Source organism: Gymnodraco acuticeps, unplaced genomic scaffold, assembly GCF_902827175.1.
Source record: "Gymnodraco acuticeps unplaced genomic scaffold, fGymAcu1.1, whole genome shotgun sequence".
Lineage (NCBI taxonomy): Eukaryota > Metazoa > Chordata > Actinopteri > Perciformes > Bathydraconidae > Gymnodraco > Gymnodraco acuticeps.
This window is the reverse complement of record NW_022991738.1, coordinates 491,406-505,777: the sequence shown is the minus strand read 5'-3', so window position 1 is coordinate 505,777 and position 14,372 is coordinate 491,406. Positions and strand designations below refer to the sequence as shown.

General features: G+C 39.2%; 1 protein-coding gene across 6 annotated transcripts in view; it reads left to right on the top strand.

The window, feature by feature from the left end:
• Nucleotides 1–14,031, top strand: part of crispld1b (cysteine-rich secretory protein LCCL domain containing 1b) — a 30,061-nt gene extending 16,030 nt beyond the window's left edge. For 4 of the 6 annotated variants that reach the window (XM_034199095.1, XM_034199097.1, XM_034199096.1 and 1 more), the window contains 14 exons: nucleotides 5,296–5,606; nucleotides 8,901–9,019; nucleotides 9,705–9,837; nucleotides 10,175–10,290; nucleotides 10,420–10,520; nucleotides 10,673–10,840; nucleotides 10,955–11,015; nucleotides 11,205–11,271; nucleotides 11,560–11,690; nucleotides 11,781–11,824; nucleotides 11,925–11,997; nucleotides 12,330–12,399; nucleotides 12,551–12,684; nucleotides 13,094–14,031. In XM_034199095.1, the coding sequence (XP_034054986.1) occupies nucleotides 5,340–5,606; nucleotides 8,901–9,019; nucleotides 9,705–9,837; nucleotides 10,175–10,290; nucleotides 10,420–10,520; nucleotides 10,673–10,840; nucleotides 10,955–11,015; nucleotides 11,205–11,271; nucleotides 11,560–11,690; nucleotides 11,781–11,824; nucleotides 11,925–11,997; nucleotides 12,330–12,399; nucleotides 12,551–12,684; nucleotides 13,094–13,145 (1,536 nt within the window). In that variant the 5' untranslated portion in view covers nucleotides 5,296–5,339 and the 3' untranslated portion in view covers nucleotides 13,146–14,031. Of the gene's footprint in view, nucleotides 1–3,901; nucleotides 4,162–5,295; nucleotides 5,607–8,900; nucleotides 9,020–9,704; nucleotides 9,838–10,174; nucleotides 10,291–10,419; nucleotides 10,521–10,672; nucleotides 10,841–10,954; nucleotides 11,016–11,204; nucleotides 11,272–11,559; nucleotides 11,691–11,780; nucleotides 11,825–11,924; nucleotides 11,998–12,329; nucleotides 12,400–12,550; nucleotides 12,685–13,093 lie in introns of those variants that run through there. The other 2 variants (XM_034199099.1, XM_034199094.1) reach the window with 2 other exon arrangements.
• Nucleotides 14,032–14,372: the final 341 nt, after the last annotated feature.

Genomic DNA, 14,372 nt, shown 5'->3' with positions numbered 1-14,372 from the left:
ATCATAATAACAAATCATTACCATGCTGTCATGAACGTGCGGTGCTGTTACGTGTACGCATATTGACGTGCTTGATGTGAACGAGCATTTTGGTTAAAGTTGCGCATGCGCTATGAGCGCACATAGCTACTTCTCAGGCATGCCAGGTAATCTGTGACGTTTCGCTCTCTCAAAAATTGGGCCATTTTATCATCATGCGCTAATGAACAACTCTCATAGGAATGAATGAGGCCCCACCTCCCACGCTGTATCCAGTTCTTATTATACATCCATGGGTGAATTATGTCCCATAATGTGCCCCCACAATAGTAACATAATGGCACAGCCAGTACAGAGCGGTTTTACAGATGGTTGATGGTTTCTTGATCGACAAAGATCTTGGTCCTCCTTTAACATCATTGGAGCGACAGTGGCTGCGAGGTAGTGCAACCGTCGTCCTTAAATTGGAAGGTTTTGCGTTCGAACCTATAGTCAACATGTCTTATATTTAACCCAAAGTTGCTTGCAATGGCAATGTTGTGTGTGATTGTGTTCTATGAATGTTAGCATATACTTGAGCAAATGGCACATTACTCTGTATGCATGGGGTATGAATGGGTGAATGATGACTGATGATGAGGGGTCATGAAGACGCTTTAAAAGTACAGTCAATTTACCATTGACTAGAAATTGTCTTCAGTAAATATGTTAATTATCTTTTATTTAAGTTTAAATTGGATATTGTGGATATTTGTCTGGCATTTTAGAGAGCCCTAAAGGTCCCCTATCATGCAAAATGCACTTTTAGATTTTCTAATGTTCTCTCTTTTTTAAGATAAGGACCCAGTATAAGCACTTCTCTAACAGGGCTGTAATAGAGGGGTATGAGGCATGGCTACAATGGTGATCTGTCTGGTGTTTTGAGCAAAACACTTCATAAACATTTTTTTTTAAATCTGAGACCTATAATGTATGCCTAAAAATAGTATAATAGGAGACATTTAATTTGAACTGCATGTAGTGCAGTAACATGATACGTTTATGGTCTTATTGCCATGAATCACTTCATGTATTAAAGCTGTCTTAAAAGTCTAAAGTCTATGCAGTTGTAAAGCTGAGGAAACCACTGCAGGCCTGCTTGGGCGGCTGTGGCTCAGTGAATAGAGTGATGGACTTCGAATCAGGGGGTAGCAAGTTCGAATCAGGGGGTAGCAAGTTTGAGTCCCACTGCAGTCAGCATGTCGTTGTGTCCCTGGGCAAGACACTTCACCCCAAATTGTTCCTGTGGGGATTGTCCACAGTACTGAATGTATGTAAATCGCATTGGATAAAAGCGTCTCTAACAAATGACATGTAATGTAATGCTTGGTTCAGCTCAAACCACTGATGCATGAATAGCTTGAACTGAAATGATAGTTGACATCCACGAGGTGGCAGCAGATGCTTGTGGAAGAGTTCAAACAAATATTTTCATTCATGTTGAAAATATCCTCATGCTCATCAAAAGCATATCAATGTCGAATTGAAGTGCACAGAATAATTGCTAATGATCACTTGAAACAATGAACTGTGGCATTACGCAATTATTAACTATAAGTGGAATTTGGGTGTCTTTTGCTGAATTACAAATGACAAACATAAAACAAGCAGCTAAAACATGGCATGTATATGTACATTTAAGTTACTTATTTTACAAGGAATATTTAAAATTCAAGTTCTGTTCAAATCAACAGGATAAAAGAAAAAGTATAAAACATGTTAAGACCAGGGGAAAAAGGGCTGTTTTTCTTAGTGTTGTTTAAGGTCTTAACAAGTCTGCAGGTTTTAAATCTTTGTGAAGGACATTGTACAACAAAAATAAGACACTCTACAGAGACAACAAGAAAGAGGAAAGAAAGGTGAAATAATAATTAAAAAATAGATATATATACTATATGCTGTAGTCTGTGCATGTGCTGCCAAACTATAATGCTGCAACCAGGAGCACAATTTTCATGTTGTATATATCAAGTATGTTTAAAATAAGAATAATAATAGATAAAACTCAGCTGGCAAGACTACAGTCAGAGAGGAGCGGACAATGACCCATCTGGCTGAACAATAAGCAGTATCCACACTTAATAAATAGCTAGCATGCCGCCCGTTTTTGACAATGTGCTGACCAATTCCATTCGTGACATTTTAGGAGCAAATGTGCAAAACATTCTCCTGTATCTCACTTTGAATTATTTGGTCAGAATTTGCTCTGGAAAATTCGGATGTACCTTTACTTAATAACAAATTGGTGCTTAAAGATTAGTTTAAATATAAATGTTTAACCTATACAATCAAAAGCTACAGATATTTTTGCTAAATAATTAATTATCATTATACATTTCTCTAAATAATTGATCTCCAGTTTTTTTTTTGATTAAAATGTGCACTGTTATAACACCTGCATGTGGTATATCACACTGCTATATATACTGTTGTATATATACGTTCACTTGTATTCACATCGAGTTCAGCATGAAAAGACTGTTGGTGTGCACATTCATTCGTTATTTATTAGCTCTTATTTGCAGTGTTTCAATATGTTTCCCCTTTTTGCGTTTGTTTGCAAAACCCATTTTTAAAGGGGCCTTATTATGCTTTTTGGGTTTTTACCTTTCCTGTATTGTGTTTTATAGGTTGTTGTGCATTTAAATGGTCTGCAAAGGCTAAAATCCAAAACTTCCCTACAGAGGGAGTTTCTTCCCCACACACTCCCCCCCCCCTGCCTTAAACAGTCTCTTTGTTTACTTCTGTTACATAATGACATCACTATGTAACACTTGCGCTTCTATTGGCAAGCGCTCCAACCCATTGTACGTGATAGGCCAAGGGGTTGGACATCTCTTAGTGGTTGACCAATCACAACAGAGCCAGCCAGCTTACCAATCACAGAAGACTGAGCTCTGGTTTCAGACAGAGGGTGAAAAGAAGTGCTGCAGCACAGCAAGTATGAGAGCTTTTTTAACATGAAAGCATGGAAATATGTTATAGTAGAGGCACAAAATACAAATATTAACCTGAAAATGAGCATGATTATGTCCTCTTTAAAGAAATGATCTTCTTTGTGCTGAAAGACAGTCAGAACAGAGTATGTTGGAGTTGAGGAAGCTTAGAGAGAGAGAGTAAGAGAGAGCACACACAAAAACACAGCCCACAAACTTTCACAAAATCTAGTGTATGCAAAAGCAGATGAATCAGTGCTTTGTGGTTGTGTCGCAGGGGAATACTGGCCACCCTGCTGGCTTCTCACACACAGCAAAAGACCTGATGTGATCCTAAAGTTCAGCCCTCAAGGAAAATCAACACAACACTCACAGATGCTCATGAATGGTGATGTTTGATGCATTTGTGCAACTAATTATTACTAAATAATCACCTTTGTTATGTTATATGTGGACGGGTATGACTGCAAACTGTGTTCCCGCAAAACACATACAGTGACAGTATTCATAAAATATTGGAAATGCCATGCTGCAATTTAGCTTCTTAATCTTAAGACTTCGTATTGGCTTTGTAATTTTCTCACCAGGGGGCTTTATAAGGACCCATAGGTTTTTACACTGTAGCCTTTTTTCTGGTGCCAATAAGGGCCATGTCTTCCTGTCAAACAAACAAAAAATTGAAAAAGCAACATTTGCAATATTTATGACAGGAGTGGGCTGCTCTCATAACATAACACGTTTACCTTCACGTCACATCTAGTAGCGATCAGGTGCCTCCTCAAATAGATCAACACCCAAACAGTGTGTGTGTGTGTGTGTGTGCGCGCGCGTGCGTGCGTGCGCGTGCTAGGAGAGAGTTTGTAAGGTGGGGGTGCGGTAAGGCAGTGGGAGCAGCAGGGCTTGTGGAGGCGTGGTCCTCTGCGTTGCACGTTGCTAAACGCGAATTTGGCATATAAACGTAAAATGAGAAGCGGTCCCATGCAGCCAGCAGCGCACTGAGCCAGCTGAGGAATTCAACAGGTACATAGACATTTCTGAGCTCTCTCTCCCCGCGTGGATGTACGGACTGCCTACCCTTATATTGCTTGTTGAATGGAATTAAAGGCTCCATGGGTTGGAAAACTGCAACTTTGCCCTAATCTCAGGGAGTGCTTGCATCTGGAATATTGCACCTGAGATACTCTGATCGATTTGAGGGAATTTAAAGGTAAAAGTGCAGTACTGCACTATGAAATTACCTTTATTGTTATGGACATGTGTGTTTTTATTGCTACAGAAATATGTCGTTCTTATCTAACGTTTTTTTTAAGTATTCCTAAAATCGTGTGTGCAGTATTATCTTTAGTGGAACTAGTTTTTGTATCAAACAATGCTAAGTTTAGTTAATAAAGGGGTCAATAAAAGGAAATATAAAATGAAATGTCTTTTAATAATTAGCTCCAATGCTGCACCATGCCTTCAGTAAATGTTACGGTAGGCTACAGTACGGAACTGGTCCTACTGTGTGTACTGATGCGTGACCTACAGATGCACACGTACTGCTGAAAGCTGTATTACCCTACTGTTTGAAGTCCCCTATGATTACAGCATTATTTAAAAAGAGACCGTGGATGGATTTAAGGTGCATTTGGGGCTATTTTATAAAAATGCTGTCGTGTGGAAAAGCTTGTTTAGAAGAGGATAAATGAATATTGTGTACACTGAATTAAGCCATCAGTCAATATTCTCCTATGTTTTACTGCAATTCAAACTAAAGCTATTCTACTCTAAAGAGTTGTGGACTCAAGTCATAAATTCGATTAAGACTCGACATTATAAAATCAAAATTGACTTGGAATCGAACACCAATGCTTGCGTATTTAGTTGGACTTTAGCCTTTTATCTTTAAAATACTTGATACCTTTCCAGAGCCAAAACATTGTTTAATATTTAATTAAAAGTCACAAATCGATTCATTTAATTTAATTTAATGAATTGACTAATGTCAATCCTATTCATTCCAAGCAAATGTACACTTAATTCACCTGATTTACTTTGTTTGAACCAGTCTGACAGCAAGTTGAAGGAGAGAACCATCAAGGTTTGAGTGGATATACAATACATATATATAATTGATTTTGTTTACGTATTAAAACTACATAGGGTCAACAAAAAACGAATTCAATATGCATACTGTAATTTGCAGGTCAAAAAAGCACGAGATGGTCAAGAGGCAGCCAGTGAAGAACTCAAAATGCAACGGCTTTTTGGCTTGGACTTAGGACCTTGACTTGCAACTTGAGACATACTCGTGACTTGCAAATCCCATCTCTGATACTTTACTACCCTTTTTGTTTTGCAGAAATCAAAAAGTATTCTTGATTCAGCAGTGGGATTAACTCGGTCATGAAGAAGTCTATTCCTCTCCTGGGCTGGGTTAGAGTAGCGAGCTTGTTCCTGTGCTTGTCCCAGACCGTCCTGGCTGTGGTCCTCAACAACTCTACAAATCTCGAGTCCATCCTCGACAAGTACAGGGACAAGGATGAGGAGTGGTGGAAGGTCAGGTCCAGAGGGAAGAGGGCCATCAGCGAAGGAGACATGCACCTGATCCTGGACCTTCACAACAAGCTGAGGGGTCAGGTCCACCCTCCTGCCTCCAACATGGAGTTCATGGTAAGTCCTTAGGAGAAAGCTGCGTCTTATAAACTGTAGGTCAATTTCCTCAAAATCGAATACAAATATTAATTTCATCATGTTTTTATTTAAAGGAAAATGGTACTATGGAACATAAACCATGATATGTATGCGATCCAGAATCCAATGGGTTCTTTCTTGGCCCTTCCACCAAGTTTCATGAAAATCGGCTAGTATTTATTTTTCCGTAATCCTGTTGACAGACAAACATACAATCACACAGACAGAGGTGGTGGGGGTAATCAATAAACCCTACCAGTATTATTCAAACAAAGTGTCAGAATAAAATTACTAGAGTTAAACGGATACAAATTCTGTTCATTTTGATTGACCCTTTACTGAATGCCCGTCCAACCATAAAGGACCACAGCAGGCTTCTGGCACTGTAGCTGTGTCAGCATAATAGGGAAGGCAATACGGACAGAACAAGATCTGCATCCAAAGCCCCCATCACGCTAGCTCCTTCCTCCTGCTTGCCCGCCCTTGCTGACCCTGGCCTACATCCAGCTTTCACCCCCGCAGTGTTGTCCTGCCCTCTGCCTCAACCATCCTGCCCTCCCTCCTTTCCTTCCTGCCCCGCGTCTCCTTACTCTATCGCTCCGTTTCTCCTCCTGCTGACTCTCTTTCTCCCTGCCTTCTAGATCTTTAGCCTCACATGCTTTCCCTGAGGCTTTTCTTCACCCTGCTCTGCTTTCACACTTTCCCTTCGCCTCCTCTCTCCCCATCCATTGCAGCTCACTCAAACCCTGGCCGAGACCCATGTTATCTTTTATTTGATCCTCCACGCATCTCATTTCGGTGCCACAGCGGTGAATCTATTTCAAACATGTTGAGCCTCGCCGTTTGAAGTGCAGGGCATGGTAGTGTAAATGTATGTTATGTACACTTATCTAGTGTTTCTGAAGCGAGGGATACTATTACTGATTATAATGATGTGGTGAGGCAGGAGAATGATGAGGGCCAAGTGTTTGGTTTTTAGATTGCAGGATTTGAAGGCCAGGAGGACTGCAGTTTATTTGCAGCTCTGACTTCTTTATTTCGTAAAAAAAAGCCACTCAGCAATTCCTGTAAAGCACCGTTGCATCTTAATCTAAGTCTGTCCTTTCTTGCAAAGCAGATTTTCCAGAAAAAGAGATCTCTCTAAAGGTAACCATTACCATAATCTTAAATTACAAGCATTTATGTTAAGCAATAGGCATCCTTTACATTTCCAAAGGATGGCTCTTGTTTTATTGAGTATTCCCACTGCTGTAAGACATGTGCTTCCCTCTGTAGCAGAGGTGGTCCTGGCAGATGGCTGGAAACAGCTCTGTATTTTGGGAAATTAATGCTCTTTGGAATGCAAATGGCGACTGTTAGTTGTTACAGTGACCGTTCCCCTAAGGCCAGCGGGCAGTCCATCTTCCTCTGTGATGGATAATTGAGGATGAAGAATAACAAGATCACAGGAAGAATAATGAGCTGACAGTGATCATTAGTATCCACTGTCGATTCTTTGTAGTAAACTCAATCGTCATTATAACCTGCAGGAGTAGTGACACGTGGCCTGTGCAGGTGGGTAGTATTTCATTACAAGTAGTCCAATAATCTAAGTTCTAATAAGTGCTTTAAACATTTCTTGGCGAAGTTTTTCAATCTGTTCCAAGCGGATTTGTTCTTCTTTTGCATTTATAACTTAAGCTTCTCGTATGGTTCAATTTCTCTAGCTAGCTAGCTTTCTCTAACTTTGATGTGTTAGTGAGCTTTAAATCGTAATGTTAGAAGATGTGTTGGATCTTATTGCTTAGAGCATTTAAAGAACACGTTGTCTTCCTTTTATCATACATACATTTGTTTTATTATTCGATGACATGAATATACTGTCGCACCAATGCCCTTATAGCAATGTTGGAGAAAGTGACACATCATTAAATGTTGTGTTTCCCCGCAGTTATTTGGATCCAAACCAAAATGAAATGGATATTCTCTGCCGAATTTTACACCTTCCAATTAAATTCCTAAAAATATAAAACAATTTCTTCCATAATCCTACAGAGGGACAAACCAAGGCGAAAACGTAACCTCCTTGGCGAAGGTGGCAACAATTGGAATGATCCAAATTTGACCAAACACTTTAAATATTATGTAATGATCTTGGAAACATATATATAGTAAGAAGGGCAAAGCAGAAAACACACAACAACAGTGTTGGCATCCCAGCCACAGCTGGACCATGGCCAAAGGAGTAAAGAGCCAAAGAGTCAAAATGTCTCTTCTCCAATCAGACCTGAACAGTAAGCAGCACCACAGTGAATGAGCAACAGTGTGCACAGTGTGCTAGCCTTGCCAAGCATATGGAACACATTATAGTGGTAAATCACAGCAGTTGCAACTCCACACTTGAGCATTATCCTGTTAGTTTTGACGTGTGATAGCTGTAATGCAACCAAACAGTTCAACGACAGAGCACACTGCACCTTTTCTTCTCCCTCGCAAACAAAGTCACCATTAAAATACGGTACATTGGAAATACTCAATACTCTGCTTTCTTGCTTTGTGGGAAGTTTTTACAGTAAAAATGGCTTCAAGCCCCCAAAACAGAGAGTCTCTGTTTTAGGTAGCTTTTATTTGTCATATTTTTCTGCCTCAGCTTGTTTTATGAGACCAAAACTTACTGGAAACCACCGCAATGAATAGTAGCACAACACTGCAAGTTGATGTGGTGGTAGTGATACCTCTCTGTGTTCCTTCTCTCTCATGTATGTGTCTGTGCGTAGGAGAGTACATGTGTGTGCCTAATAGGAGGGGCCTAGTTTTGACTATACTGTGTTAAATTTGCGAGAGACATACATACAGCCACTTTACCTTAAAGTAAAGAGCAGATTCATCTTTCAGGTTCACTTTCCCTCAGGTTACTTTCAGATTAAGTACAATGGAATTTAAAGTAGTTTAGTTTACTCGATATCTTAAAAAATGCAATGAGTAGCAATTACAGCCTCAACTATGGTAAGTGGCCACTTAGCCCACTTAAATCATGAAGGTAATCCAGGAGTTCCAGGTCTGCAAACATCAATTGGAGGCAAAGAAGCTCTGACCTCAAACAAACTCATTGAGTTTAACCTGGAGCCCAAAAGAAAACTAATATTACTGAACCTAATGCTTTATGTGCCAGCTGACAAAAATATGAGCCACCTACCCTAGCGGACCTTTAGAGTATAGGTTATGTTCATCTTTCCAAAGGCACGTAACAACTTAACCCTGGACCTTTTGTGTGTTTGTGTGTGTTCTCCCCAGGTATGGGATCATGAATTAGAGAGGAGCGCAGAGCACTGGGCACATACCTGCCGATGGGAACACGGGCCGAGCCACATGTTGACACAAATAGGCCAAAACCTTGGAGCGCATTGGGGCAGGTGTGTATGTACAAAGTGGAGGGAATTTTGACAGTTATATGATTTTTTTTATACAGCAGTATTTTAATGATAATGTCTCTTACTCAGGATACCACTGTTCCTGTCTCATGTTTAATTAAAGAGCTACAGAGAGACTGAATATTGGACTTACCTTAGTAACGGGGTCAGGAACACAACTTCGCACACAGGCTAATGTTGTGCCAGGTCTGCCACATAAACAATTGTTTGCTTACACATTTGCCTTCATAGGGTAATAATATAACAGTTTTCTTCAGCCTGTTTTGTTGCCCCCAAGTGACTAAACAAATATAAATGCAACTTTAATGACCCTGACATATTTTCACTAACTGTATGAATGCTTGGTACAAGGAGGCTGGAAATGGCCCATCCCATTCAAAGCAACCTTCTTTAATGTCATCAATAACCCCTGTGTATATTTGTTTTAAAATGTCTTCAGTGAAAATGTTAAAGGGAAGACTTTTTCCTTGTCATGCTCCATGATGGCCTTTCCTTTTGTTACAGGTGAATTGCCTTGCTAACGGAAACCTAAAACAATGCAGTGTGTCTTTACCAACAAATGAGATGAGAATACGTTCATGGACTTGACTTGAATATAGTTTTTGTCACATGTCTTTTTGATGACGTTATAAAAAGATGCAGTGTAACACTTTTTCTGGTACTTTAGGGACCGTCCCCCTACCTATCATGTGCAGGCATGGTACGATGAGGTGAGGCACTACAGCTATCCCTACTCCCAGGAGTGTAACCCACACTGCCCATTGAGATGTTCAGGACCTGTTTGTACCCACTACACTCAGGTAAGGGCCTTTTTATTTCCATGTATCTATAGTCAGAATTGCTTTTGGAATACTTTAGGCTTTTTAATTAACAACATTTTTATTTAGAATTAAATATTTGCAAAAAGTTGTTTGTTTTGACACACTTTTTTGGTTCCATTGGATTAGCTGAAGCCTATCGATTTACCATTATTCTCATGTGATTGTGAGACCCAGATGTATTATGTAAAATCCTGCTCTACTGCAGATAGTAGAACACTTGACATCTGCCTTTAGAAAATTCAGTCACATGCTCCACCAAATGTGAGAGCACTACTGAACTTTTGACTTTGTTTCTGTGTGTATTTACATTTTTCAGTTGGTGTGGGCAACAAGCAATCGTATTGGTTGTGCCATTAATGTGTGTTACAACATGAACGTGTGGGGAATGATCTGGACTAAAGCTGTCTATCTGGTCTGCAACTACTCTCCACCGTACGTTTTGGCATGTTTCAGCATCCGCAAAATAACTGAGATCAAAACTTAAACCATTAATGTTGTATCTCATTATCAGATATATATTTTGTTTCCTTTTTTAACTACGACAAAAACTATTTTTTTCAGAGGCAACTGGTGGGGTCATGCTCCGTACAAATATGGATCACCCTGTTCTGCATGTCCAGCTAGCTATGCTGGAGGCTGCAGGGACAATCTCTGCTACAAAGGTGAGTTAGGATCAAGAGTCTTACTATTTTTGCCTTATCTTATCTCCTTACATACCTTTATACCTACCCTTAAAGTTAATAATAGTTTAACCAAGAGAAAATGGGCTCAAATTAAATACAATGCAGTGACAATCTTGTATCCATGTTTTTAGATGGGGGTGTTGACAGGCGTCCAGCTCCTGAGCTTGAGGAGACCAACTACATTGAACCTGAAACAGAACCAGTGAGGGACAAGGAGCCGCAGCCCAGGGCCCAGACACCAGACCCCTCACCCAACGACAACCTGGAGAGAAACCAGGTTCTCAACACAGAGCAGATGTGTAAGCAATGCTCTGAAAATACTACATCTCTCCATGTGAAGCCGTTTTGAGAGTGTACATCATTACTGGTATTAAAATGAGGTTGTAAAAGCTCTTTTTTATGTTTTATTGTAGGTCAACAGGTCGACTGTGAAACTAAACTGAGAGATCGGTGCAAGGGAACAACCTGTAACAGGTAAATGCTTTGGAATATAGTGACACTTGATGCAAATTCTGAAAAATATCATGTGATAAGGTAGGTGGGAATTATCAGGACAACTCAGATGGGAGTAGATCATAAATAATGTAAAGTAAAATAGTCAACTATAATGGGTTAAGTACCATTGCCAACATGTGTTCACTATACTCTTGTTCCTTTCCTTAGATATGAGTGTCCACCTGGCTGCCTCGACAGCCCTGGAAGAGTCGTTGGGAGTGGACATTATGACATGGTAAAGGATCACCAGAGACAACTTACATTTTCAGTACATTTTTAAACCTGCAATTACATTTATGTATTCATGGAAAATTAATTGGGGTTGTTTATTTGCAAAAAACTGGGGATACGATACGTATTTTGATCCAGGCTGTTATTTTAGATACAGTATCACAAAACATATATATATATGTATATATACTTGAGTATCACTATTGTGTTAGTCAAGTGTTTTGATATTTTCTTAAAGCCCTAAAATGTAGGTTGATTTACAGTTATATTTTGACTTTGTCTTTAATTGCAGCAATCCAGTGTGTGTGGAGCTGGTTTGCACGCTGGTGTTATTGACAATGATGGAGGATGGCTGGATGTGACAAGACTGGGTAGAAAACAACAATTCAGCAAGTCATACAAGAATGGTATCCAATCAATAGGGTATGAATCATTCTATTTATTTAGTCTTTTTCTATTCTAGTATTGAGTAAAATTGGAATGATGGATCATACCCTTTTCTTAAATTTGCAGGAAAAACCGAAGTGCAAATTCATTCAAAATAGAGACAGTTCCTGGTAAGGAGCATACACTGTTTGTATCTCATTAAAGATATATAACAACATGTCATCTGCATACAGAAACACATTCATTGTACATTGCCTTTTTTTCTTTCAGTCAAGGCAGTAAGATGTGACACCACTGTTGCACTTTTCTGCCCTTACAAGAAACCTGTGCGACACTGTGCCAGGTAACATTCTGCTTTAGATGTAGCCTATTCCTTAAGGAGACTGAAAATATCTCGCTCAATTTAACCACAATCGACTAGACCAATGAGTCACAGTCATTCTAGGTAATAGTAGCTATTTGGCCCATGTGACATGTAAGATTCAGAACAAAGTATCACCACTAGCCTATAGCCAGAGTATGCTAACCATTAGCTAACCTGCTAACGCTTCAGTAACGTCAACGATCAATCCAATAACCTATAATTATCAGGCTCTGCATTTAAAACAATAACATACATTAAATCCTGTGTATGCACTGACATTATTTCAGGTACTAAATAAACTTTTTCTTCAGGTTGTATTGTCCCAGGAACTGTGTGCGGGAGAGTGGAGCACGAGTCATAGGGACAACATACTTCTCAGATGTAAGTTCTTGCATCATTGTCATAAATTGAGTCTTTCATTGACTTCATGTTGACATATCATAGTCAGTAAAGCAAAGATATAGTATTTAATAACATGAATGGTGTCTTAAATTACTGCAGAGTATCAATAATTTGTTTATTTCTCTTTCAGAAATCCAGTATCTGCAGGGCAGCCATTCATTCTGGAGTTATCCAGAATGAGGCAGGAGGGTACCTCGACGTGATGCCTGTGGAGAAAAGGAGGCAGTACAGCGGCAGCTACCAGAATAGCATCTCCTCAGAGAGGTACTGCAGGGTTCAAAACAAAAGTACACATATTTACAGTAAACCCACAATGTTCAAAAGTCAGTAATGGTAATTCCAGTCAGATTATCCACCAACATTTTCAGAGGGTTAAACGTACAACAAACAAACCAAGAACTGAGAAGGAGGGTTCTATTTCCCATTTTTAGTTTCTTAGATTATGTAAGAAAAATGCCAACCAGTAGGATGCAGTCAATTTCTTAGCCTATTCAAAGGAAAATGTAATAGATCAGTAGATCAGCTGACCTTTGAAAATGTTGCTGTTCCTGGTGCATTCTGGACGGACTAAATTCATTTCTAAATATTCAGAAATCGTAGTTTAAAAACAAAGGGGGATGGGGGGGTTCACTGTTGACATCTTTATTCACTCCTTGTTCTTTTTTTTGTCCAGTTTAGTGAACCCGACAGTTGGAAAAGCCTTCAGAGTGTTTGCAATCATCTGAAGAACCGCTCCCAATGGACAGAGTACCATCAGACAAGGCCACTTCACATCCAGCAAGCCCACTCATTATCATCTTTCAACCTGTAATTACATCCAGTCATACAGTAAATTCAGCTTTTCACCTTCTGACCCAAAATATGTAAGAGAGTTGTACTCAATGCTTCTCCTCTAAGTTTGGTGAGAATGATGATCCTGGATGTCTTTTGCCATATGTCTTACCAAAATATCCATAATAATTACATTGGGGCTGCCGTATATCTTGCTGACATGATATCATGACCTCATGTTTTTTTTATCAAATTGATGTTGCACCCTACAAAATCCCACAATTTCCCATGTGAAGGTCAAAATATAACATGATGAAAATGACATAGGACCTCAGGCAGCGGTAGACAAAAAGGGGGTTTCACTTCCAGCCACCCACCATCAATTTTGCAAGCCAAAACAACAACTGTCAGAATGCATATTAACTCTGGTTTGGGCTTCCATATAATATAGCAACTATTCAGGCAGTAGAATACAATTGTATATATTTGTAAATAATAATGTAAATAATACTGATCACCTTTTGATTAAATGTTTGCTACTGTTACCTTTTGTTTATTCATATTTCTAACACATTGCCAGCCATACAAAGAGCAATACCAGCAATAAACAGTAGATGCTAAAACTGATTCTGCATGCGTAACATATATTTGTCACACAAGCTTTTTATTTTATTTGTTATAAAGGACAAGCAATAACTCTAGTATATTCATGTGTTTGTAAATATTGTGTATGTAACATATTGTTTTATTGTATGCTGCATTTCCCAGCCTTTGTTTACAGATTTATATGAATGGATCCTGGCTGGCCAGGAATGTGCATGGCAGAATCAAAATTAAAACACAGAGATTAAATTCAAATGTTTTTTGTGTAATTTCTTATTGTTATAAAATCAATAAACTATACTCTCCTGCTAACAAAACAAAAAAATCCAAAGTCTGCTAACTCCAATTCACAGGCTCGACTGTGCTCCTCAGTTTACATTGTATTATGTAATTGTTTTAATCTTTAGCGGACATATGGTTACAGACATATGGTTTGAGTGGCCACACTTTTTAATATCAGTCCCTACAGCGTCCGGATAGCCTGAGGAATCTGGGCATTTCAACAACGTCTCAAATTCAGCTGCGGGTGAAAGTTTTGAGAGAAATGTCTTTCTAGAAAGCTGTGGGTGTTTCCAGAA